This window comes from Microcaecilia unicolor, chromosome 1 (genome assembly GCF_901765095.1).
Source record: "Microcaecilia unicolor chromosome 1, aMicUni1.1, whole genome shotgun sequence".
In the NCBI taxonomy this organism is placed as follows: domain Eukaryota; kingdom Metazoa; phylum Chordata; class Amphibia; order Gymnophiona; family Siphonopidae; genus Microcaecilia; species Microcaecilia unicolor.
In genome coordinates this window covers 282,248,090-282,273,956 of record NC_044031.1, presented here as the reverse complement: position 1 = coordinate 282,273,956, position 25,867 = coordinate 282,248,090, and the positions used below count along the sequence as shown (strand labels likewise).

General features: G+C 47.7%; 1 protein-coding gene across 1 annotated transcript in view; it reads left to right on the top strand.

Annotated features, from left to right (window-relative positions):
- Window positions 1-785: 785 nt before the first annotated feature.
- The window catches only part of TTC26 (tetratricopeptide repeat domain 26), a 391,044-nt gene continuing 365,962 nt past the window's right edge, over window positions 786-25,867 (top strand). The window contains exons 1-2 of the mRNA XM_030207127.1: window positions 786-840; window positions 16,717-16,854. Of these exons, the coding sequence (XP_030062987.1) occupies window positions 16,717-16,854 (138 nt within the window). The 5' untranslated portion in view covers window positions 786-840. The remainder of the gene's footprint in view (window positions 841-16,716; window positions 16,855-25,867) is intronic.

Here is a 25,867-nt window from a genome sequence, read left to right as displayed (position 1 = left end):
AACCTAATACATGTTAAATGTGGGTGGGATATGAATGTTGGCGAGGTCCCGATCTACATGGTAGACCTTATAGACTTACCAACCAGTAACACAAAAAAGTCAGCACGCACATACCTAAATCTCCACTACCCAAGCTGCAAAGGAAACAATATAAAATATAAACAATATAAACATTGATCAACATATGCATCCAGCTTCTCCTAGCACACAACTCTGCACTACCAAACGCTATGAAAGCAATGCATGACTTAACAATCTTTCGGAAATCACTAAAAACCAACTTGTTCAAAAAGGCATACCACAACGATCCAACCTAAACACCTGAACCCTGCAACACAACGAAACTCATACCAGAACTAGCCAATACTTAATTATTCCTCCTAGACTATTTATGAACTTTAACGCAATCACCATTCTCTATTTCTCTACCGGATATGGCGATTGCCATCACAGTACAATGCAAGTTACATTGAGCCTGCTAGTGTTGCCAGATTGAAAAAATTTCCCCGCCCAAACCCGCACAAAGTCAAACCCGCCTCCGACATCATTAACCCCGCCTCCGACACCACTAACCCCGCCTCCTATGTGATTAATCTCACCTCAAACTACTACTACTTAACATTTCTAGAGCGCTACTAGGGTTACGCAGCGCTGTACAATTTAACAACGTCATTAGCCCCGCCTCCGCAGGGCTTCTATTGGACCAAATTGGACCAATAGAAGCCCCCGGGAAAAGCGCCCAAGCACGCACCACGGCCACGAAAAAGCCGCCCAATTCCCCGCAACCAGTCACGGAAAGCCGCCCAATTGAGCAAGAAAACCTCCTATCGGGCAACACACGTGAGATACAAATGCAACAAAATAAATAAACAGAAACTCTGAATGTTGACCACCTGATTCTCATAATATGATGTCTGTTTTAGTGGCCCATTACCAGGAGAAAAAAAATCTCTGCACGAATATAACAGGGTGTCCCTGTAACTAGCCCCTCCAACTCACCACTGATTAAGATTTATAACAGATTACTACTCTACCTATGAAAAGTTATCCCGTTTTTATGCTTCCTCTGTGTACGTCCGTATGCTGCACAAGATGACATATTTGAAAATATAAGTGAGATTAAATAAAAATGCTGCCAATAAAGGACAACGTACATGCAACAGCTCATAGGTTTGCTTGCTTTGAGTATACCGGGGGATGACGGCTGCGTGGGAAAGGGAAAACTCAGACCATCCTAATTGGTTTCAGCGTTTTTTTGACGTCATTTGGTTTATCTCCTGTCTATTGAACCTCCTTGTCTATACCAGTGTTGGGTCTTGCTAGCTTCATAAGGGAAGGATAGGATATGTTGCATTGCTAGGGAAACTGTTTCTTGCAGCTTTTTCTCCCAGCGAAGCTTCGAATCAACAATTCGTCGGGTCTACCTTTCTGAACTTTTTTTTTTTTTTAAGATCCTACTCTTTCCAACAGAGATCAACAAAATCCAGTATGCTATAAAACCGGTTCACCACGAAGATAGGAAGTGACGCACTGCAAAGAAGCGCGCGACGCGGATTTTGTTGCGAACCGGTCACTTCCGGTAGCAGCTGGTTGCCGAGGGAACCGAGTCGCTGCCTGTGTTGAGGATTTGTGGTAGCGGACGGTGGAGGATGTTGGGTTGGAGACAGTAGTGGTGGCCTGAGCTGTGGCTTTTCATCGACGACCGAAAACGCCAAGATGGTGAGTGAGAATTAAAAAAAACACACACACACACAAAGCATTTCAGTTTATTTATTGTCCGTACGCCACAGACAGGCTTTCCACATTCTTCTTTTCAAGTCCCTTCGCTCTAGGGCAATTCAGGGAGGCGTGGATGAAGTGCAGTTGTCTCCCGGGCAGTAGCATCATAACTGTGCAGAAATATTTTACATTGTTTAGGACTTCAGTTTTAAATGTATTTATGGATTAACACATTGTATCCCCTCTGCTTTAATGGTGATATCTTGGATGAGAATATATCGAATCTAGTACTACTACTACTACTACTATTTAGCATTTCTATAGCGCTACAAGGCGTACGCAGCGCTGCACAAACATAGAAGAAAGACAGTCCCTGCTCAAAGAGCTTACAATCTAATAGACAAAAAATAAAGTAAGCAAATCAAATCAATTAATGTGTACAGGAAGGAGGAGAGGAGGGTAGGTGGAGGCGAGTGGTTACAAGTGGTTACGAGTCAAAAGCAATGTTAAAGAGGTGGGCTTTCAGTCTAGATTTAAAGGTGGCCAAGGATGGGGCAAGACGTAGGGGCTCAACAGCCTTCAGTAAGGCTATGTAAAAACATAGAGTATGATGACAGATCAGGAATGGAGGGATTCTTCAGTCTGCTCAAACTACTTCCCATTTATATTGTAGACCCTATTTTATCTCAGAATATTTTTCATTTTGTGGCTAGGGACCTTCCAGGAAAAAGAGGTTAGCAGTCATAAAGTACAAGAAATTGCACAAAGAGGAAAACAAATAACAGTGTTTGGAGAAGCTAAAACGTGCTGCAAAAATAGTCAGGAAAGTAGAGCTGCAAATAGATGGGGGGAAAAAAGCACTGCAGAGGTCCTTTTTTTAAGGGGGGGTAAGCATTACCATGTGCTTCCCACGTGTCAAAATGCACTAATGCCAGGGGCATAGTTGGGTGGGGGGCGGAGAGTAAGTGTGCCCAGCACTAATCGATTAGTGCAGATACATTGCTGCATGCCAACCAATTAGCGCATGAGTCTTTTCCACCTACTAAATTGGAGTCTGTAAGGGCTCATGCACTAATGGCCACATACTTCAGCTTAGTACAATTGGGAGATAGGAGGAAGTGTGAAAGTGACATAGTCAGACTTGAGGATGAAGGGGAAAAATATGCAAAAGCTGATGAGGATAGTGCGGAATTGCTTAAATATTTCTGTTCTCTGTTCACAGATGAAGGGCTGGGAGCAGGACTGCAGAAAACAAACATATATATAGGAGTGGCAGTAAGGTAGATTTTTGAACAAATTTCAAAACTGTAATAAGCTAGCTAAACTAAAATTAGATAAAGCTGTGGAGCCACATGGGATGCATCCAAGAGTACAGAGGGAACTTGGGAAAGTTCTGATAGCTCTGCTGTCTGACCTTCAATGTCTTTTTAGAGTCAGGAGTGGTCCTGGAGGCCTGGAGAACGGCAGATGTGGTCTCTCCTCGGAATAGTGGACGGAGGAGATTGGGAGCTAAAGGCTGGTTAGTCTGACCTCTGTGGTGGGTAAATTAATGGAGAACTATGCATTTTCTCAGAGTGCAGGATCGAGGCAACATGGTTTTATTAGAGGTACATCATCTAAGACAAATCTGATTAATTTATTTGAGTTGGTGACCAGAGAGTTAGATCGGTGGAGAGCGCTAGATGGTGGTGTCTTACATTTCTTCAAAGCTTTTGTTACTGTTCCTCATAGGTGACATAAATAAACCGAGTACCAAAGTGACTGACTGTGTTAGAAACAGATTGAGTGGAAGTTGCCAAAAGATAGTAAATGGTGCCCACTCTGAAGTTAAAGGTGTTGCCAGTGGTCTGATTCTTTTTTTTTAACATTTTTGTAAATTATATCACTGAAGGGTGGTCTAGTAAGGTTTGCTGTGTATTTTTTTCAAATGATACCAACATTTTTAGTAGGGTAGATATTTAAGAAGGTATGGATAACATAAGGAGGGATATAGCAAAGCTTGAAGAATGGTCTAGAATTTGGCAGCTAAGATTTAATGCTAAAAAATGTAGGTTCATGCATTTGGCCTGCAAAACCCTAAGGGAGAGGTGCAGTATAGAGGGTGATGTACTTCTGTGCAGGAGAGTGGGGCCTGGGGTGATTGTTAGAATGTTAGGTATTATTGGGAAAGGAATGGAAAACAAAAATTAAGACATAATGCCTTTGTAACGCTCCATGGTGCGACCACACCATGAATACTGTGTGCAATTTATGTCACCACATCTCAAAAAAGATATAGTGGAATTAGAAAAGGTACAGAGAAGGGCAGCAAAAATGATAAAGGGGATGGGATGACTTCCCTATGAGGAACGGCTAAAGCAGCTAGGGCTCTTCAGCTTGGAGAAAAGACGGTTGAGGGGAGATATGATAGAGGTCTATAAAATAATGAGTGGAATGGGTAAATGGGAATTGCTTGTTTCTACTTTCCAAAAATACAGTAGAACGCTGATTATCTGAACGCCAATCATCCGGATGTCCAATTATCCAGAGCGGCATCTTCTCCCAGTCTCTATTTCCCACAGATAGTTGAAAAATTAAAATTACTCATCCGAAAGATGCGGAACTGTCAAGGTGGATAGAAAGAAGCCCCCGCGAAGCTCCACTGTGTCGCGAGTGCCTGCGTGCCATGCGTGGTCATATATAGGTGAACGTTTATCAATATGAGGCTTGTGTTACTCAGTGGAGCTTTGTGGGGCCTTCTTTCTATCCAGCTCAGGAGGTGCCATATCCTTCTGGTGAGCAATTTTTAAATTTTTTATTATTTATTTATGCAATTTTTTTACTTCACAAGTATTAATCTTGTTACAAGAAACATTAGGCATATGTGAGATATATAGTACAGATGTACTTCATATAGAAGAAAATCAAAAGAAAACATAATTAACTCACCATCAGGCTCATTTTCAAAGCACTTAGCCTCCCAAAGTTACATAGAAACCTATGGAACTTAGCCTCCCAAAGTGCTTTGAAAATATGCCTCCATGTCTACCTTAGACCACAATGTAAAGGGGGGGGGGGGGAAGATATATTACAATGATTCAGGGAATCTTAAATAAGAAATATCTAAGAAAGGCTGAAGCCCTAACATCCACCATCTCTATTTATAATTATACTCGTCTTAACAATCTTTTTCAGATTTATGAACGCTCTTAATTGATTTGGTACAAAAAACACATATTTTACAATACACTTGCATTGATAAGCTAGTAAAAATGTTGCAGCCAACGACCTCGTTCCCTCTCTCATTTCCAGAAACTGTTTCCTTCTCTCCTGGGTTATCTTTGTTACATCCGGGAAAATCCATAATTTCTGTCCACAAAACTTTTGCTGGATATTTTTAAAGTATAACTTTAATACTGCGTTAAAGTCTTGCTCAAATACAAAAGAAATTAGAAGAGTAGCTCTATTTGTTACCTCAGTCAATGAATCCTCCAAAATCAGTGAAATATCTTTCAGTTCCTCAGCTTTTTCTTGATCTAAGTCAACAGGAGTCCCATCTTGATTTTTCTTAGCAGGTAAAAAGAAAATCTTATTTATGGGAGGATTATTTTGAGAGGAAAACTTTAAATTTTCAACAAAAAATTTTTTGAACATATCAAATGGTGAAATTCCTATCGTCTTTGGAAAATTAAGAATTCGCATATTCAGTCTTCTATTATAATTCTCAATTTGTTCAATCCTTTGACGCATATTTATATTATTTTTAATTACTGCTGAAACATTTTCTTTTATTTTAACAGTTTCTTATTGAGAGCTCGTTTCCTGATCTTTTAATTCTTGTTTCAGCTTTTCCATGGATTTAGAAAGTTGGTCCATGGTAATTGCAAGGTGTTTTTGTTTCTTGTGTGGAGTTAATTATCAGGGCTTGCATTTTCTCCATAGCCTGCCTAAGAGTGTCCAGCGTTACCACTCTGGGCGAGTCAGACAAACTTGCCCGCATTGAACTACTTTCTACTGCCGTCTTCAGCTCCGAGGGGGGGCCCCCTCCGCTGGCCATAACTTCTCAGTCTTCCGGATTGCATGGCTCAGCTCTCCCCTCCCGAATTCTGGCAGGACAGAGTGGGTTGCCAGTATCTGGAGGAGACAGAGAAGTCTCACCCTCCAGCGATGCCAGGCTCCCTGCCCCTGCGTCTAGCGGAGCTCCTCCTCCAGTCTCAACGGGTGGGCGCCGAGTAGCGAAACTGTTGAGTGTTCGCTGTGCCGGAGAGGACGTGCGAGCCTGAAAGGGTAAGGTTCTCACAGTCCGCTTTCTTTTAAGTATGCGGCATCTTTAGAGGAAAAAGAGGAAAGCAGCTAATATCCTCCGACGATTTCGCTACTCTCGGCGCCATCTTGACTCCTCCCCCCTGGTGAGCAATTTTAATATTCCAAACTTTTTTCTAATTATCTGGATTTATGATTATCCGGACCACCCCCTGCAGATGATAGTACGGATAATTGCCGTTTTACTGGGGGAGCACAATGAAACTACAAAGTAGTAAATTTTAAACAAATTGGAGAAAATATTTCTTCACTCAATGTGTAATTAAACTCTGGAATTTGTTGCCAGAGACTAGTAAAAGCGGTTAGCTTAGCAGGGTTTAAAAATGGTTTGGATAACTTCCTAAAAGAAAAGTTCATAAGCCATTATTAAGATGGAGTTGGGGAAAATCCACTGCTTGTTTCTAGGATAAGCAACATAAAATGTATTGTACTGTTTTGAGAACTTGCCAGGTACTTGTAACTTGGATTGACCACTGTTGGAAACAGGGTGCTGGGTTTGATTGACCTTCGGTCTGTCCCAGCATGACAGCACTTATGTTCTTATCTATCTGATGATCTAAAGGTGGCCAAACAGGTAGAAAAGGCAATGGCAAGGATGTTTGGATACATAGGAAGAGGAATAGCCAACAGGAAAATGATGATAATGCCCTTGTATAAGTCTCTGAGACCTCATTTGGAATACGGTTTACAATTCTGATATAAACAGGATGGAGTTGGTCCAGGGGGTGGTTATTAAAATCGGCAATGGTTTTTGTCATAAAGCATATGAGGGTGGATTTAAAAGATCTTTTTTAGAAGAAAGGCAGGAGGGGAGATATAATAGAGACATTTAAATAATTCCATGGCAGAGGTCATGTGGTGCCATGAAGCGGAGAGGAAGCTAATCGCTCTGCTCCCAGCCTACCCTAACTTAATCAGCAATTTTATCAGTGATTTTGTACTCACCATCTTTAACTTTGAAGATTTCGTACTTCCCATCTCTCCTTCTCAATATTTTTGAAGGAGGTAAGCCGAGATCACATTTAAAGCTGCAGGAAAGGAGAAAGATAAAAGTCGGATGGGAGATCCAAAGATGGCAGAGAGATCTGTGCCTCCTTCACCAATGACTGGATCTGAATGGGTGGCGGAGATCTCAGCAGAGGTGCGAGCAGCAGTGGAGCATGCTGTCTGTAATCAGCTCCAGCAAATTATATACACATTGGATGGTGTGGAACAGCAGTGCAATATGATGTTGATGGAGTTACATTCTGTTCACTAAAGAGCCTGAGCAGTGGAGGATTCACTGCAAGAAATAGAGAGCTGCCTAAGGTGCGTGAGAAACTTGACTGGGTGAAGAAGAAAGTGGATGAATTAGGAAACCGCTCAAGGAGAAATAATCTTGGTTTGATTGGACTGTCTAAATCCATAACAAATTCTGAATTAACAGGATTTTCCTTGTCATCAGCAGCAGATTAATCCATTACGAATGGGTTGTATCTACCTACCAGCAGGGGGAGATAGAGAACACTGAAAACCATAGTGCCTCTAAGATGGCTAGCTCCATCTGCCTCTCAGTATTTCTCTATCTCCCAGCAGGGTTGGACGCAGCTTGTTTAGCTCCTTCAAGATTCTGCCTGGGGTGGCTCATGTGCTTTTGCCAGTTGTAGCAGGGGTGTTGTGGCTAAGTGCAGCCCACTTTAAAGGCACATAGGTTCGCCCTTTCCCTGCCTTACCCTCTCCCCTGTGTGGATGCAGGCATATAGATTCGCCCTTTCCCTGCCTTTCCCACCCTCTTCTGCCTCCGGAGTGCCTCTGTAGCTGCTTGCCTCCAACTTTCCTCACAGCGTTAAAAAACAAACAAACAAAAAAAAAACCCCAGTCTTTTCGGTGCTGCTATTTCTGAGGCTTTTCCTGACTGTGCAGCGTGACCGGAGCTCGTGGACTCGGTCCTTGGAGGTAAGAGCGGTTCTCAGCTCCTCCGGGGAGGGCCTGCGGATGGCGTTCTGATCGGGGTGATTTGGGCGCGAAGCCGCCATTTTGAATTTTATTCCGCCGTTTTTCGGCGATGGATGCTGAGGGAGTTAAGCGCTGTTCCCGTTGTGGCAAGCGCAGATCAGCAGCGGGGCTCTGTAAAACGTGCTGTTTAGACGGTAGAGCCAGTACGAGCATGGCGAGCGATGATTCTTCCCACTTGATGGAGCTGGCAGTGGGCACCATCTTGGAAGCGCCGCATGGCTCGACCCCCGTGGTTGCGGAGGAGTCTGAGAGCAGAGGGGCGCCTTGTGCCGAGGCTACCAGAGGAGCTCTGTTCCCCGTGGCTCCTAATTCGGAGACGGGAGGTCAGGGTGAGTTTTTCTCCCCCGAGTTTGTGCTTATTTTACATAAAGCCTTCATGCTGAAAAGAACTCTGCCGCAGGTGTCCGACACTGTGTTGCTACCTGGTCCCCCTCCGACTGATGATGGCCCGGAGCTGATGTCAGACATGGATGCCCCTGAGCGTTGGATGCACGCTAAGCATAGACGGGTAAATTCCCGATTGGAGAGTGCCCCCCCCCCCCCCCCCCCCCCCCCCCCCCCCCCCACCCCCGTGGTCGGGCTGTGGGGACTCTGAGGGATCTGGCAGGCCTTCGTGGTCTGAAGAGCCAGAGGAAGGTGCCGGTTTGCCACGGGATCTGGATGATCCCACTGTGGTTCAGATTTTCCACCGCGATGAGCTGCCAGCACTTATCTCTGATGCCTTACAGGTCCTCTCTATTGATGACCCTGTTCAAGGCGAGGCCTCCTCTGGTAATCCGAGGATGGTGAGTACTAAGAAGCCTGCTCGTGCCTCTCCTTTGCATGACTCCATCCAAGAGCTTATTTCTGCTCAATGGGCTGACACAGAGGGGCCCTTGAAAGTTGCCAGGGCGATGGGGCATCTTTACTCCGTTTTGGGATGCCTAAAGTGGATGCCTTAGTCACAGCGGTGACAAAAAAGACCACCCTCCCAGTAGAGGGAGGGGTCGTCCTGAAGGACATTCAGGACCGGCGGCTGGAACGGTCCTTTGAGATTTCGGGCCTAGACTTAAGGGCGTCTGTTTGCAGTTCTTATGCTGCTCGAGCCTGCCTCTCTTGGTTACAGCAGGCAGTGGAACAGCCCGTGGGTGGTGCGGAGTCCCTCGCTGAGGTTGCACTGCGAATGGAGTCGGCCTTGTCATTTTTAGCTGATGCCCTGTATGATCTGGTCAGAGCTTTGGCTAAACAGATGTCTGTGGCGGTGTCTGCCCGCCACCTTCTGTGGTTACGGCATTGGGCGGCTGACATGGCCTCTAAGCAAAGGCTGGTGAAGTTGCCCTTTCGGGGCCTTCTGTTATTTGGAGAGGAGTTGGAGAAGATTGTTAAAGACCTAGGGGATGCTAAACCCCAGCGGTTACCTGAGGATAGGCTGCGGCCTTCTTCCAAGGGTCAAGTGGTTCCCTCCTCCTCCAGACCTCGCTTCTGTGAAGCTAGAAGGTATCACCCGGGGTGCTCTGCTGGGTTTACTCAACATGCCCGCTTTCAGCAGAGGAACTCCTTTCGCTCGGACAAACGCTCTGCAGCGGCAGGCTCAAGGCCAGGAGTTCAGGGCCGTCCTCCACAATGATGTGACGCCGGTCCACTCCTCCTTTACAGCTGTAGGAGGACGCCTTTCCCTCTTTCTAGAGAAGTGGACCAAGATTACCTCAGATCAGTGGGTCCTGGACCTAATCAGCGAAGGTTACCGATTGGAATTCGGTGCCCCGGTGAGAGACGTGTTTGTGGAGTCCCGATGCAGCACTGTCCTCAAACGGGCGGCGGTAGAGGAGACCTTACAAGTCTTGTTGCACCTTGGAGCGGTGATCCCCGTGCCTCCCGCCGAACATGGCTGCGGTCGTTACTCCATTTATTTTGTGGTGCCGCAAAAAGGTGGGTCTTTTCGGCCCATTCTCGACTTAAAGAAAGTCAATAAGTCACTAAGAGTGCGGCATTTTCACATGGAAACCCTGTGCTCCGTCATTGCGGTGGTACAGCCAGGAGAATTCCTCACGTCTCTGGACCTAAAAGAAGCTTACTTGCACATTCCTATATGGCCCTCGCACCAACGGTTCCTCCGGTTTGCTGTGTTGGGAAAACATTTCCAGTTTCGGGCCTTGCCTTTTCGCTTCGCCACAGCTCCCCGAACCTTTTCCAAGGTAATGGTGGTAGTAGCTGCGTTTCTCAGGCGAGAGGGTATCCAGGTTCACTTGTACCTCGACAACTGGCTCATCAGAGCGGACTCTGCAGAAGAGAGTCGTCATGTTACAGCCAGAGTGGTCTCAGTACTGCAATCTCTGGGCTGGGTCATCAATATACCCAAAAGTCACCTGACCCCCTCTCAATCTCTAGAATATTTGGGGGTCCAGTTCGACATGGCCTCGGGTTTGTCTTTCTACCCGAGCAAAGGCGGTGCAAGCTTCAGAATCCGGTCCATCTGCTCCTGAGGATGCCTCGCCCGCGAGTTTGGGACTTTGTCCAGCTGTTGGGTTTGATGACGGCCACCTTGGAAGTGGTGCCATGGGCGAGAGCGCACATGAGACCTCTGTAGATTGCCCTGGTTCAACGATGGTCTCCTATGTTCCAGGATTATCAATGCAGACTGACGTGGCTCCCTGTGGCCCGACTCAGTATGGAGTGGTGGCTCTCAGACAGCATGCTGTGGTGAGGAATGCCGCTAGCGCTTCCCGATTGGTGCCTGGTGGTAACGGATGCCAGCCTGAAGGGCTGGGGAGCACATTGCCAGGGAAGCTATGCCCAGGGTCTGTGGACACCTGAGGAAATGGGGTGGTCCATCAATCGCTTGGAACTGAGAGAGCGATATTCCAGGCTCTTCTGGCCTTTCACAAGACTCTGGAGGGACTGGCTGTCAGAGTTCTGTCGGACAACACAACAGCAGTGGCCTACATAAATCGACAAGGCAGCACTCAGTGTCAAGCACTGGCCGCAGAGGCCGCTCAGATATGCCACTGGGCCGAGCTACATCTGCAGCTTCTGTCAGCAGCTCACATAGCAGGTCAGAGCAACGTGCAAGCCGATTTTCTAAGCAGGTATCAAATCGACCCTGTGGAGTGGGAACTGGCAGACGAAGTGTTCCTTCAGATCTGTGCCAAATGAGGAACGCCCATATCGGATCTTATGGCCTCAAGCACAAATGCCAAAGTCCCGTCCTTCTTCAGCAGACGGAGAGGAGAGATCCTCGCTCGGCGGGGTTGGATGCCTTGGCTCAACCCTGACCCCCGGGCCTCCTGTATGTGTTCCCTCCTTGGCCTTTAATAGGGCGAATCCTCCTGCGAATTCGGCTGCATCAAGGAGTGGTGATCCTCATTGCCCCGGATTGGCCCAGGTGGCCGTGGTATGCGGACCTCCGGCGGATGCTGGTGGAGACTCCCCTTCCTTTGCCTCTGGTACCGAACCTGTTGACGCAGGGCCCGGTGACCATGGAGGATCCATGCCGCTTTGGTCTTATGGCATGGCTATTGAGAGGGCGCAATTGAGAGACAAGGGCTATTCTAACAAGGTCATCTCCACTCTTTTGCAGGCCCGCAAGCGTTCCACTTCCGTTGCCTATGAGACTTGGTGTGTTTCTAAAGCGATCACACCCATGCGGGCTTTTGTCTCGCTGATTCTTGACTTTTTGCAGGATGGTATACAAAAAGGCTTGGCCTATAATTCCCTGCGTGTTCAAGTGGCAGCCTTGGCATGTATTCGGGGGAAGGTTGCTGGCCTCTCCCTGGCTGCGCACCCGGACATTGCACGGTTTCTTAGAGGGGTGTTTCGGCTCTGACCTCCCCTGCGGGCCCCTTGTCCGGCTTGGAACCTGGGGCTAGTGTTAAAGGCTCTTCAGTGTTCGCCCTTCGAGCCGCTGAGGCGAGCTTCGGAGAAGGATGTGACTCTAAAGACAGTCTTTTTTGTGGCCATTACTTCGGCGAGACGGGTGTCTGAGCTGCAGGCGCTGTCCTGTCAAGACCCATTTCTGCAACTCTCAGAGTCCGGAGTAACAGTACGTACAGTGCCTTCCTTCCTGCCTAAGGTGGTTTCAGCATTTCACCTAAACCAGCCTATTGATCTGCCCTCCTTTACTAGGGAGGAGTTTCCAGAACCTTTTGGGCAGTTGCACCTTCTGGATATGCACAGGGCTCTGTTGCAGTATCTGCAGATGTCTAATGCTTTCAGGACCTCTGATCACCTTTTTGTATTGTTGTCAGGTCCTCGCAGAGGGTCTCCAGCGTCTAAAGCCACTATAGCCCGTTGGCTTAAGGAAGACATTTTTTCTGCATATCTGCTATCTGGCCGGCCTCCGCCTGACGCCATTAAGACACATTCCACAAGAGCGATTTCTTCCTCTTGGGCTGAAATGGGAGCACTCTCTCTTCAAGAGATATGTAGTGCAGCTACTTGGGCTTCTAAGCTCTCTTTTGTCCGTCATTACAGGCTGGATGTGGTACGTGCTTTTTGGAGGACAAGTGCTTGTGCGTGGTGTGGCTTGTTCCCACCCTATCTAGGGACTGCTTTGATACATCCCATTCGTAATGGATTCATCTGCTTCTGATGACAAGGAAGGGAAAATTAGGTTCTTACCTTGGTAATTTTCTTTCCTTTAGTCACAGCAGATGAATCCATGATCCCTCCCTGATTGACTCTGTTTTGTGTTCAGTTTTTCCTGCAGACATGTTCCCTCATTGGGAGAAGTTGGAAAACAGTCTTCAGGAGTTCTGTTCTACTACAGGAGGTTGAGTTCGTCCCTCCTTTGTGTTATTGCTCCTGTTCTGGGGCGTTCGTTCGCTGTGAGGAAAGTTGATGTTATGCTACTTTGCGGTTTAACACTGCTTTGGAAGCTTCAAAATACTGAGAGGCAGATGGAGCTAGCCGTCCTAGAGGCACTATGGTTTTCAGTGTTCTCTATCTCCCCCTGCTGGTAGGTGGACTCAACCCATTCGTAATGGATTCATCTGCTGTGACTAAAGGAAATAAAATTACCAATGTAAGAACCTAATTTTCCCTTCCCAGGACAGCAGTGGTATCAGAAAAATAAACCTGGATAGCAAGGTTGCTGCATAAAAAAAATCTCCTTATGAACATGCCAGATGATGTGCAGCTCTCCAGGTTTCATAAGGCTGCCAAACCCCATAGAAGTTAACCAAGTATCTGTGCCTCAACGCTATCAACTTAGACATTTGAAAAATTATAGTTCAATTTCTGTAGGATCCGGGATATGGAAGTCAAACTAGACTGCTTCCACGCGTCTGCTAAAGCCAATTTACTAGCTGAAAAGAGCTATGTTACCAGCTTATGGTGCTCAACCTTGATTTCCAAAGGTTTCAGATGAAGCAAGCTACATTCTGCTGTTCTTGGATAAGGCTTATTCTGTTTTGGACACTTTGAAAAGTATACTGAAGTCCAATAAGGTTGAACCAAATGGCAGGTCCATCAGATATGAAAAAAGTTGCCTCAATCCCTGCAATTCCTCCAACAGGTCATCAAAGCTGAGGGGAACATCTTAAGCTTTACTGGGGTATAATACCATTGGTAAAATATCAAAACCATTCTCAACCAAATTGCTAGCAATAGAAACCTTGAACAAGTATTGAAAATTCTTTTCCCATTTCTCCATGAGGAGTGGAGGAGTGGCCTAGTGGTTGGGGTGGTGGACTGGTCCTGGGTAACTGAGGAACTGAGTTCGATTCCCTCTTCAGGCACAGGCAGCTCCTTGTGACTCTGGGCAAGTCACTTAATCCTCCATTGCCCCATGTAAGCCGCATTGAGCCTGCCATGAGTGGGAATGCGCGGGGTACAAATGTAACAAAAAAAAAAAAAAGACTCACCCAGGTCCTGTTCCCATTTGGAAACATACTCCTGTAGGGGAGTAGTATAAAGCAATAAACCTAAACATAAATGAGTAATAATACCCTTGCCTCCCTCCCCTCAGTGCCTGCTCTAATAATGTTTCTTTGAGGCTTAGCTCTCCCAGAGCTTTACCTTGGATATAAATCTGCCAATACTGGAATATCTCTCTTGGGACTGCCCCATATTCATCCTGAAGGTCTGTAAAAAAAAACCCAAACAAATTCGCCCTCCTCCCAAATCTGTTCAAGGGTACGCAAGCCATTGCAAGCCCATCGTTTATAAACTGGGGGTCAGATGCACTAAAATTAACGTGCTAGCAAGGTGGGTTTTAAACTGGTTCTAGCCAGTTTAACGTGCAAGTAATAAACCAGGACATGCACAAAAGGGCATTGTCCTGTCACGGTAGCAGCTAACGAAAACAGAATGCAGATGAGCAAATTAGTATTATAATGAGTAAAATTCGTATTGTAATCTCCTTACTGTGGAAAACCTAACTGGAGGTCTGCACCTCTCGTTGGGGCTGCTGTGAGGGAATCGGAAGGAAAAAAAATTTTTGCAGAGCTGAACAACAAGCTCCAAAAACAGACGACAATCTGAAAAAAAAATGTCCAAGTTCTCGTCAGGGACGTCCTTCTAAAGTGCCTAACATGGACGTCCTTCACTCACAAAACCATAAAAGGATGTCCCTGATGAGCACTTGGACATTTGCAGTAGTCTCAATAATACTTGGCTGTCGTGCAATTCATTTCCTCTTGGGTTCCAACTCGGGTGAGTCACTTGTGCGTCTCCAACTTTTGCTAATGCTGAGATCCTGCTTGGAAAAGTATTAATAATGCGATTTCTGCCTCTGTGACCCCCCCTGGCAAAGGGTTGATAATGAGGTTGATGTTGTTCTAGCACCTCTTGCCTGGTCAGTATAAGCAGAGCACTGCTACCCCATTGCCTCCAGGCTCCCCTTGTGTTAAGGCAAAGGCTGAAAAGGAGGGGGTGGGGAGAGGAGAGGATGGGGCTCGTATATGGAGGGAGGAAGATCAGAACCAGATTCTGACCTCGCAGAATGTGGATCAGTGCCAGAACCTGGGAAGTGGTTTTGGTAAATGTCCTTCTTACTTCCTCTACCTTCGCTGGATGTTTTGCTACTGGACGATTGTGAGCCCCCCCCCCCCCCCCACGGCCTCTCAGCCAATCACAGCGCGTTTAGCTGACACCAGTGACAGCTAAACGCGCTGTGATTGGCTGAGAGAGACCTGGAGGAGAGGCATAACCAAGCACCCTTGAGTTTGAAGAAAAGCCCGTCCTGCTCGTCAGGGACGTCCTTCTAAAAAGTGCCAAACATGGACGCCCTTCACTAAAACAAAAAAGGACGTCCCTGACGAGCACTTGGACGTTTGCGGCTTTCTCCAAGGGAAGGGCTACATGCTTTAAACGGGGTGCATCTCCTCGAAATTGCAGTCAGTTTAGAGAAGTCAGATTAAACGTATGTGGCTCACTGCTTCTAGCTGCCACACGGAAGGTAGGGAGCAGCTGGGTGAGGAGGGAGGAGGGAGCTTGGCTTCTCCGGGAAGCTTTGCTGACACTCTCTTTGCGGCAGCCATGCTTGGCAGAAACCACAGTGAAGCGATCCGCTTGGCACTTCTTGTTGTGAAGGAAGGACGTCCATAAAGGACGTCCAAGCGGCACTTCTTGTTGTGAAGGAAGGATGTCCATAAAGGACGTCCTTGGCATGCGCAGAGCTGCCAGCATAACGCTTGGCTGCTCTGTGCATGCTCAGCTGGCCGACTGGCTTGGAAGGAAATCCCATGCAAATGAGCTAGCAGCGACCAACTCATTTGCATGCAATTTCCTTGATGCATGCCCGTCCCTTACCGATTCACTAAGGAATCGGTAAGGGAAGGGCTTTAACGATTTTTTTAGTGCATCTTGGCCTGGGTCTCTAAGCCCTAGACCAAAGGAAGGAGCAAATTGCACAGCTGTTAGTGATACCTCCTCTCCAGAAAAAGCTTCTCACATGTTCGACACCAAATATGTAGGGGATAATTAACTCCTAGTGGAGTCACCCGAATTATTTACAGGAGATCTTTCTGTGGGAGCCAGAGAACCGCCCATAAGGGAGTGGAGCCCACCCATGCTTGTTCCCAACAAGTCCATTTCTTTAAACTGTCCTGCAGCCAACCTGCCACAATTCGCAATTGTGCTGATTTAAAATATAGCTTAGAATTGGGTACCCCCATAAGTTTCAGTTGAAATAGTATTGCTCAACTCACCCTAGGAGGGTGCCTCCTCCATCCCTCTCGCTTTTCAGGGCATTGTTCTCAAATGAGAGCTTGGTGGATCCCAAGTGCTTCATGCTTTCCTTATTGTTAAGTTTTGGCCTCCTTAGCATCAGCATAGGTTTTCATATTCTTCTTAATAACTCTTCTCCATGGTCTATTTGCTAGCCCTAAATGGGGTGATTTGATCCCCTAATAAGTAATACGGTGTTCAGGATAATCCATATGAATATAATGACCCCTTTTTTGTAGGTGCTAAATTTATTTGAGCACAGTGATCTTAAGTAGCTTGCTCAAAGTTACACAAAGTGAAATTAAAAAGGGTCCTGAGATTCACAACTGTCTGCTCAGACCATGATGTCCAGATGTTCTGTGTCGCTCTACAGCTAAATTTTTGTGTCGGATATTTTCTCTCTTCTTTTTTTTTCTTATTTCTTATATACCACCTGCAGTATCGAAGCAGTGTACATTCAGGTATAACTGCACAGAGAGAAGTAGATTCACAGTCTTTCTGGGGAGCAGCTAGGATGGAATCCTGTTCATATTCTTTTTTGTTTTCTCTGTACAGATGCTTTCAAGAGCAAAGCCTGCTGTGGGTGGTGACCAGCAGCAGAGTGATAAACGCAAGAAAAAAGGCAAGAAGATACCAAAACTAGAAGAGCTGTTGGTGCAAAGGGACTTTACTGGTGCTATCACTTTGTTGGAGGTAATGAAAGAGACCCTGCTGCACAGAACAGGGAATTAGGACAGTGGAAGTTAGTGCACCAGGGTACTAGAATTTTATTAACCATCATGCTTTCCTTTTAAAAAAAAATAATCTATTGTGAATCTTTATTTCCAACATATTTGCTCAAGTACATCAATACTTATTTCAATATCAAATATTCACAGTGACAATTCTGCCAAAATTTGATTTGATTTATTGGGACTGACTTGCCTTTCAGCACAAAGATAACAAAGCAATGTATAAAACTATTAAAAATAATTAAGAAAGGAACGCCAATAATTATAAAAATAGCAGAAGGAGGCTGAGGAAAGGGGAACAAGGAAGGGAGAGGTCAGAGCTGGAAGCTAGTGGACTCGGGGGGTGGGGGGGGGGGGGCGGCTCCCCTTGACCAAGATGGGTAGAAAAGGCTTTTTCAAACAGAAGAAATCTTCAGGAGAGTCTTGAATTTAGGATAGGAGTAGTCTAACCAGATAGAAGCAAGTAAGGAATTTCACATGGAAGGGGTTTACCAGGAGAAAGCAGAATACCCAAGTCCCCTACGCCATTGCTGTACCCCTCTGTTTGTCTTAGAGCTCCTTTCACTTGAGCAAACCGTTCCCTTAACTCTTGTCTCCATCCATGTTTTCCTTCTTAAAGAAAACTAGAAATATATTTATAGCCATTCTCAGATTCAAAAACTTTTACCTTGAATATAAAGTGTGATGACTCTCCTCATGCCTTTGTAAGAAATTAATAGAAATATGAATGTAGATAGTGCCTTCTAGTTTAATACTTCAGGAACACAAAGAAAGTTAAAGCACAGTGGGAATGAAGCTGTGAAAATATAATAGGCTAAGAAACAATTGTATACAGATTAAATAGCAGCACTGTTTTCAGATATATGATATTAGATTCTGAGTGTGTTTGTTCTAGTTTTGTTTTTTTTTCATGAAGATTGATATTGAGCTTCTGTTTCCTGTTACACTTTATGAGAATGTCTCTGTGTAATCATTTGTTGGGCCACTAATTAGTTTTAATTTAATTCAAAGACTTATAACCCTCTACTTTCAGCATACAGTGGGGGGGGGGGGGGGGGGGGTACAGTAAACAATCATAATCTTCCACCATTCATAAATGGTATGTGCAAAGAATATTGATGTTCAGAAATCTAGCAAGAGGAGTAATTGTTTTCTGGATTGAAGGGCTATACATGTTTGTGAAATAAATAAAGCATTACATATTTTATGCTTTTTAATAGGAAAATAGAACTTCCATATCATCAAGCTGATCAATCCATAGACTGGTGGGTTGTGTCCATCTACCAGCAGGTGGAGATAGAGAGCAAACTTTTGCCTCCCTATATGTGGTCATGTGCTGCCGGAAACTCCCCAGTATGTTCTCTATCTCAGCAGGTGGTGGTCACACACAGCAGCAGCTCTGGCTAGGCCTCCAAGCCTAATCCTTAGGTTTTGTTGAGGCCTGGGGTTGAGGGCTCTTTTGAGCAAGTGCAAACCTGGTGGTGCCAGGTCCCTCCTTTTCTCCCCCCTCCCGCTGGCTCCGTTTAAAAAAAAAAAAAAAAAATTTTAAACGTCTTTAAAGGCGTTTAATTCGACGTTTCTTTAAACGTTCATTGCAGCTACTCACTGGGACACCAGTTCGTTACAGCTCGGAGCGGCAAGCAGGTAATTTTACCTTTTTATAGCGGGCAGGGGGTTCCCCGATTCTTCTCCTCGTGGCATATGGCGTCGGAGGGCGAGGGCGCAAAGGGTCGCTCCCCGGATCGCTGGAGCGCTTCTAGAGGGGATGCGGGGGGTTTTACAACCTGATTCGCCCTTGATGGGTGACAGTTTAGTGACCGATGAATGTCCCGGTCGTTCCTCCGGCGTGGCGGTTTTTTCCCACCATAAACGCCCATCCCCCGCTCCTCGCCTCCGCCATCTTGGCCGGCCACGCGGCTCGGACGGCTTCTTCGTGGGCCGCCCTTGAGGTTGGAGACATTAATGCCATGAACGCCCTTAATTTGGGCGACGGCACAAGCGGCTAAAGTTAAGCGCCGTTCTTCCCGCGCAGCTCCTTCGCGGAGTTTCGCGCCGGACGCCATTTTGGATGCGCAGCATGTCTCTCCCCCGCTATTGCGAGCGCCGGTTGAGAGTGCGTCTAGGGCTGTTGCCCAGGCTGCGGAAGTGCACAGTCTGGGGGGTTTCTCCCCCGAGTTGTTTTGCTGCTGCATCAGGCTTTCCTCATGCAAACGCTGCCCCTGCTCCCTCTTCTGATAAAGAGGTTGAGGTTCCCAGAGGTAAACGCCCTCGGGTTGATTTCCAGGCCTTGGAGGACTTTGCCTCCTCCGATGTAGATGAGGGCAGCGTGTCTGAGGTCTCCCAACGGTCCTTTGCGGATTCCTTGGAGGAGATAGATCCCCGCTCGGATGGAGCGGATGACCCCTCTGCAGCGCGGCTTTTTAGCCCAGAGGATTTGCCCAACCTGTTTTTACAGGCCATGGACACTTTGAAGATTTCCTCTCCGGAGGACGTCTCTCCCTCAGCCCCTGTTGGCTCTGCCATTATGCTGGGGACGAAGCGCCCGCCTAGATCCTTCCACGTGCATGATGCCATGCACACCTTAATTGCGGCTCAATGGGATGTCCCGGAAACGAGCCTTAAAGTGGCTAGGGCTATGTCCCGCCTCTATCCTTTGGCTGTGAGTGAACGTGAGGCCTATCTGTGGCCTACCGTGGATTCTTTAATCACTGCGGTGACTAAGAAAACGGCGTTGCCGGTGGAAGGTGGCACGGCCCTAAAGGACGCCCAAGACAGAAGATTGGAGGCGGCCTTAAGGTCGTCCTTTGAGGCAGCTGCTTTAAGTTTGCAGGCCTCAGTTTGCGGCTCCTATGTGGCCAGGGCGTGCCTGACTATGGTGCAGCGGGCTTTCCCCTCGGATCTTTCCTTGAGGGCTGATTGGCCGGCCCTGGAATCGGGCTTAGCCTATTTGGCAGACTTGCTGTATGATGTCTTGAGAGCCTCAGCTAAAGGCATGGCTCAGACAGTCTCTGCGCGGCGGTGGCTTTGGCTGAAACATTGGTCTGCTGACCACGCCTCTAAATCCCGCCTGGCTAGATTGCCTTTTAAAGGCAAGCTGCTCTTTGGGGTCGAGCTGGACAAAATCGTGACCGATCTCGGCACGTCTAAGGGCAAGAAATTACCAGAGGTCAGGGCTCGGGCTAGTACTCGTCCCGGTACCTCCAGAGGACGGTTGCTGGAAGCCCGTCGGTACCGCCCGGGCAAGTCGGGTTCCTCTGCCCCCTCTTCCTTCAAGAGGAATTTCTCCCCCAAGCAGCATTCCTTTCGCAGAGACCGCCGTCCCGGAGGTGCTCCCTCCGGTCCTCCCCCAGGGTCTCGTACCCAATGACGGGGCCTTGGTCCACGCCCCAGTGCAGATTGGAGGACGGCTGTCCTCGTTTCTGGGCGAGTGGACCACTATAACTTCAGACGCGTGGGTGCTGGAAGTCATCAGAGACGGCTACAAGCTAGAGTTCTGCCAACCCTTAAGAGACGGGTTTGTACTCTCTCCCTGCAAGTCTCCGGTCAAGCTGTGGCAGTGCAGCAGACCTTGGACAACCTGATCCGCCTGGGTGCGGTCGTTCCGGTGCCAAAAAATCAGATTGGCAAGGGACGTTACTCCATTTACTTTGTGGTTCCAAAGAAAGGAGGTTCTGTCCGGCCTATCCTCGACCTCAAAGGGGTCAATCGGGCCTGGAAAGTGAGGCACTTTCGCATGGAGACTCTCCGCTCTGTTATAGCGGCAGTGAAGGCAGGAGAGTTCTTGGCTTCCTTGGACATCAAGGAAGCGTACCTGCATATTCCCATCTGGCCTCCTCTCCAACGCTTTCTGCGTTTTACAGTCCTGAGACGACACTTCCAGTTCAGAGCCCTCCCTTTCGGGTTGGCTACTGCTCCGCGGACCTTTTCCAAAGTAATGGGGGTCATAGCGGCCTTCCTGCTAAAGGAAGGAGTACAAGTCCATCCTTATCTGGACGACTGGTTGATCCGAGCCCCCTCTTATGCAGAGTGCGGCAAAGCTATGGACCGGGTAGTTGCTCTTGTGAGCTCCCTGGGATGGATCATCAACTGGAAGAAGAGCCAGCTGCGCCCGACTCAGTCCCTGGAGTATCTGGGAGTTCGATTCGACACCCAAGTGGGCAGAGTGTTCCTGCCAGACAATCGGATTGTCAAGCTTCAGGCTCAGGTGGACTAGTTCCTAGTAGCCTCTCCTATTCGGGCTTGGGACTACGTGCAGCTGTTGGGCTCTATGACGGCCACGATGGAAGTAGTGCCCTGGGCCAGGGCTCATATGAGACCACTACAGCTATCTCTGCTGCTGCGCTGGACTCCGATGTCGGAGGATTATGCTGTGCGCCTTCCCGTGGACCCAGCAGTGCGCAAGGCGCTGAGCTGGTGGACACAGACAGACAAGTTGTCTGCAGGATTGCCTCTGGTGACCCCGGAGTGGATTGTCGTCACGACAGACGCCTCTTTGATGGGCTGGGGAGCCCACTGCTTGGGAAGGACAGCGCAGGGGCTCTAGTCTCCTGCAGAGGCAAGTGGTCTATCAACCTCCTGGAACTCAGAGCCATTCGGTTGGTGTTATTGGAGTTCATCCCGGTACTGGTGTTGTAGCCTGTACGGGTCCTGTCGGACAATGCCACGGCTGTGGCCTATATCAACCGCCAGGGAGGTACCAAGAGCGCCCCTCTAGCCAAGGAGGCTATGAGTCTTTGCCAGTGGGCGGAAGCGAACCTGGAGCAGCTTTCAGCGGCCCACATTGCCGGAGTCATGAATGTCAAGGCGGACTTTCTCAGTCGCCATACCTTGGAGCCCGGAGAGTGGCAACTATCTGCTCAGGCGTTCTTGGACATCACGAAGCGCTGGGGCCAGCCGAGCCTAGATCTGATGGCGTCATCGGCCAATTGCCAAGTGCCGCGCTTTTTCAGCAGAGGACGGGACCCTCGATCCCTGGGAGTAGATGCTCTTCTCCAACAGTGGCCGACACAAGAGCTCCTCTATGTGTTCCCGCCCTGGCCCATGTTGGGCAGGGTGCTAGACCGGGTGGCAAAGCATCCCGGCAGGGTAATCCTGGTGGGTCCGGATTGGCCCAGACGTCCCTGGTATGCGGACTTGATCAGGCTCTCAGTCGACGATCCTCTGCGGCTGTCAGTGGAGCAGGGCCGGTTACATCAGGGTCCCGTGGTGATGGAGGATCCCTCTCCCTTTGGTCTTACGGCCTGGCTATTGAGCGGCAGCGTCTGAGGAAGAAGGGCTTCTCAGACAAGGTCATCGCCACTATGCTGAGAGCGAGGAAACGCTCTACTTCTACTGCTTACGCCAGGGTTTGGCGTATCTTTGCAGCATGGTGTGAAGAGAGCTCACTTTCTCCCTTCACTGCTCCAATTTCTTCAGTGTTGGCGTTCCTGCAAGAAGGCCTGGAGAAAGGCCTGTCGCTCAGTTCCCTTAAAGTCCAGGTAGCGGCTCTGGCTTGCTTCAGGGGCCGCCTGAAGGGTGCTTCCCTGGCTTCGCAGCCAGATGTGGTGCGCTTTCTCAAGGGAGTTAATCACCTGCGCCCTCCTCTGCACTCAGTGGTGCCTGCGTGGAATCTCAACCTGGTGCTAAGAGCATTGCAGAAGCCGCCTTTTGAACCCTTGTCGAGGGCATCTCTGAAAGACCTGACGTTGAAAGCAGTCTTTTTGGTGGCTATCACTTCAGCCAGAAGAGTTTCCGAGCTCCAGGCGCTCTCATGTCGAGAGCCTTTTCTGCAGTTCACTGAGGCAGGAGTGACTATTCGCACAGTGCCTTCCTTCCTGCCCAAGATTGTTTCTCGCTTCCATGTGAATCAGCAGCTCTGTCTCCCTTCCTTTCGTAGGGAGGACTACCCAGAGGAGTACTCTGCTCTTAAATATCTGGATGTGAGACGAGTCATCTTCAGATACTTGGAAGTGACCAATGATTTCCGGAAATCGGATCATCTGTTTGTCCTGTTTGCAGGTCCTCGTAAGGGTCTGCAGGCTGCTAAGCCTACAGTGGCAAGATGGGTCAAGGAAGCCATTGCAGCGGCTTATGTGGCCGCGGGGAAGGTGCCGCCTATCCAGCTGAAGGCTCACTCCACGAGAGCTCAGGCGGCCTCGATGGCAGAGGCCGGATCCGTCTCCTTGGAAGAGATATGCAAGGCGGCAACTTGGGCTTCGGCTCATACATTCTCCAAGCATTACCGTTTGACTGTGGCTGCACGGGCGGAGGCCCGGTTTGGAGCTTCAGTGTTGAGGTCAGGGATTTCAATGTCCCGCCCTGGGTGAGTACTGCTTCGGTACATCCCACCAGTCTATGGATTGATCAGCTTGATGATATGGAAGGTAAAATTATGTATAATCATACCTGATAATTTTCTTTCCATTAATCATAGCTGATCAATCCATAGCCCCTCCCAGATATCTGTTCTGTTTTTATTCTGGTTGCATTTCAGGGTCAAGTTTAGTCTTCAGTTATTTCAGAAAGACTTCGTGTTCAAGTTCTTTCACTTGGATTCTTCAAGAGTTGAGACGAGTTTGTGTTACAGTGAGCTGCTGCATTCCTCTCCCCTCCGTTTTACGGGGCTGGATTGAGACATAAATTCTGCCGGCACTCCCTCCCGCTTCGTGCGGCTGTAGGGCAGCTTTGTACCCCTCCCGCTTCGGCGGTGTTAGGGTCAGTCAGCTCCTCCCGCGGTTGCGGTTGCAGGATAAGCCAGATCCCCCCGCATCGGCGGGTGTGGTGTCCCTCCCCCGCTCCGCGGGGATGAGCTGGACGGATTCCCCTCCCCCACTTGTGTGGGGATGAGCTGGGTTAATTCCCCTCCCCCGTTTCGGCGGTGGTGAGCTGGGCAGAGTGTCCCTTCGTGGGTGTAATTCTCTAAGTGCTGAGTCCTGCGGATGGAGCTTTGATATCGACATACTGAGGAGTTTCCGGCAGCACATGACCACATATAGGGAGGCAAAAGTTTGCTCTCTATCTCCACCTGCTGGTAGATGGACACAACCCACCAGTCTATGGATTGATCAGCTATGATTAATGGAAAGAAAATTATCAGGTATGATTATACATAATTTTACCATTAAAATGTTCTGTGACCTGAGCAAAATAAAAGAATGAATGACTGACTAACTGTTAGAAAAAGATACTGACAACGAGTCTGACTGAAAAATTGATTTTCTGGTAGCTTTAGGAGACAATTTTGAGTTGTCTTTGTAATTGCAAAGTGCATGGATACTTTTACTGTGCATACTTGCTGCTAATTGGAAAAATACTCGTGTTAAAAGAACCCTTCCATTATGTCCAAAGGATCAGTCCAGACAAATGGGTTGTGACAGTCCGTCAGCAGGTGGAGATAGAGAACTCTAATGAGTTGTGCCTTTATAAGCTCCTGTGCAACAAGGGCTCCCTCTCAGACAAGAAGTTGTTATTTAGTTTATTGTTGTACTTAGAATACAAGGGCTGGGAATGCATAGAGAATAAAGCATTATATGTAAATGAACAAATGTAAACCCAGACACACTCATTGTCACTGTGGTAATACAACCCTGGAAATGAGGGGAGGGGAAAGAATAAGACGGGGGGGGGGGGGGGGTGAAAATTAAGAAAAACTATAGACAGTAAGAATCAGCTCATCTGGCTGCGGGGTTGTTATAGGCCACTTCATTGTGTATTGAGTTGATTGATTTTGTATACCAAGATGATTTTTCAATAAAATGTTGAAACATATAAGCACCTGTGCTTAATGACTAAGCCAGTATTCTCTATCTCCAGCAGCTCCTGTGTGCTGTGGTGACTTCTGTGTGGCCTTGTGTCCTGAGTGCAGGTTCAGTTGTGTTTGGGGTTGAGAATATCCTGTGCCTCAGGTGTAAACCTAGTGGTCTAGGTCCTTTCCTGCTTCCCCATTGCTACTTTCTACCTCTTTATCTCAGTCTTCCCTTCTCTTTTTCTCCTGACTCTTAAAAAAACAAAAAAAACAAAACCAAAGCAGCCACTGTGGTTCTTTTTGAGAGCGTTTGTGCTGTTGGAAGATTGTGGGGCTTCAGTGCCTTGGAAGCCACAAGACTGGTTGTTTTCTGTGAGTATGTTTATTATTCTCTATGTCTGAACCTATTAATTCTTGTCCGCGCTGCAGGGGTAAGCTCTTGGCTACCAGTTCCTGCGTGCTTTGCTTTACTTCTGTGGACATGCTGCTTTTGCCTACTTTGGTTCCCCGTCTCCGGGAGTTCAATCCAGCCCCACACCGATGGTTTTGGTGGGCTCAGCACCAGTGGCTCCTGCACTCCGCAAGGCTTTGGTGGCCATTTTGTCAGTGGGTTCCTCACCTGCTACTATGTCCTGGATGTTTGTTTTGCGGGGTAGAAGTCTCTGCCCTGCCGTTTTCACCTGAATTTGTTCTTTTATTACAGCAGGCCTTTTTATTAAAGCTGGCTCAAGCTGCCTCTCCTTCTTTCCTTCATGTTGCTTTTGAGGAACAGCTTTCTAAGAAACGAAAACTTTCAGTTTTGTGGAATTTTGAGAATGTTCCTCCTCAGGACTAAGAGGAGGTTTTATCTGTGTATTCCGACTGTCCTAATTCTGCTGATAGCCCTGACTTGGACATTTCAGAGGCAGACGGGGGTGATGATTCTACTGTAGCTAGGTTGTTTTTGATAGCGGAGTTGCCTCTGTTGATCACAAAATCTATGGAGGCTTTAACCATTTCTTCCCCAGCTTCTCAGTCCTCACCCTCCATCTGTTATGTCAGATACTAAAAGACCTCCTGTTTCCATAGCGTCCCACAGATCACATATAGTACACCTCTGACGTTCTCTCTATCTCCACCTGCTGGCAGAGGGACATAACCCACAAGTCTCTGGATTGATCTGTTGGGACTAATGGAAAGAAAATTATCAGGTAAGAAATAATTTTACCATCTTTCCATATTCACGAGGCTATGCAACTACTACTACTACTAC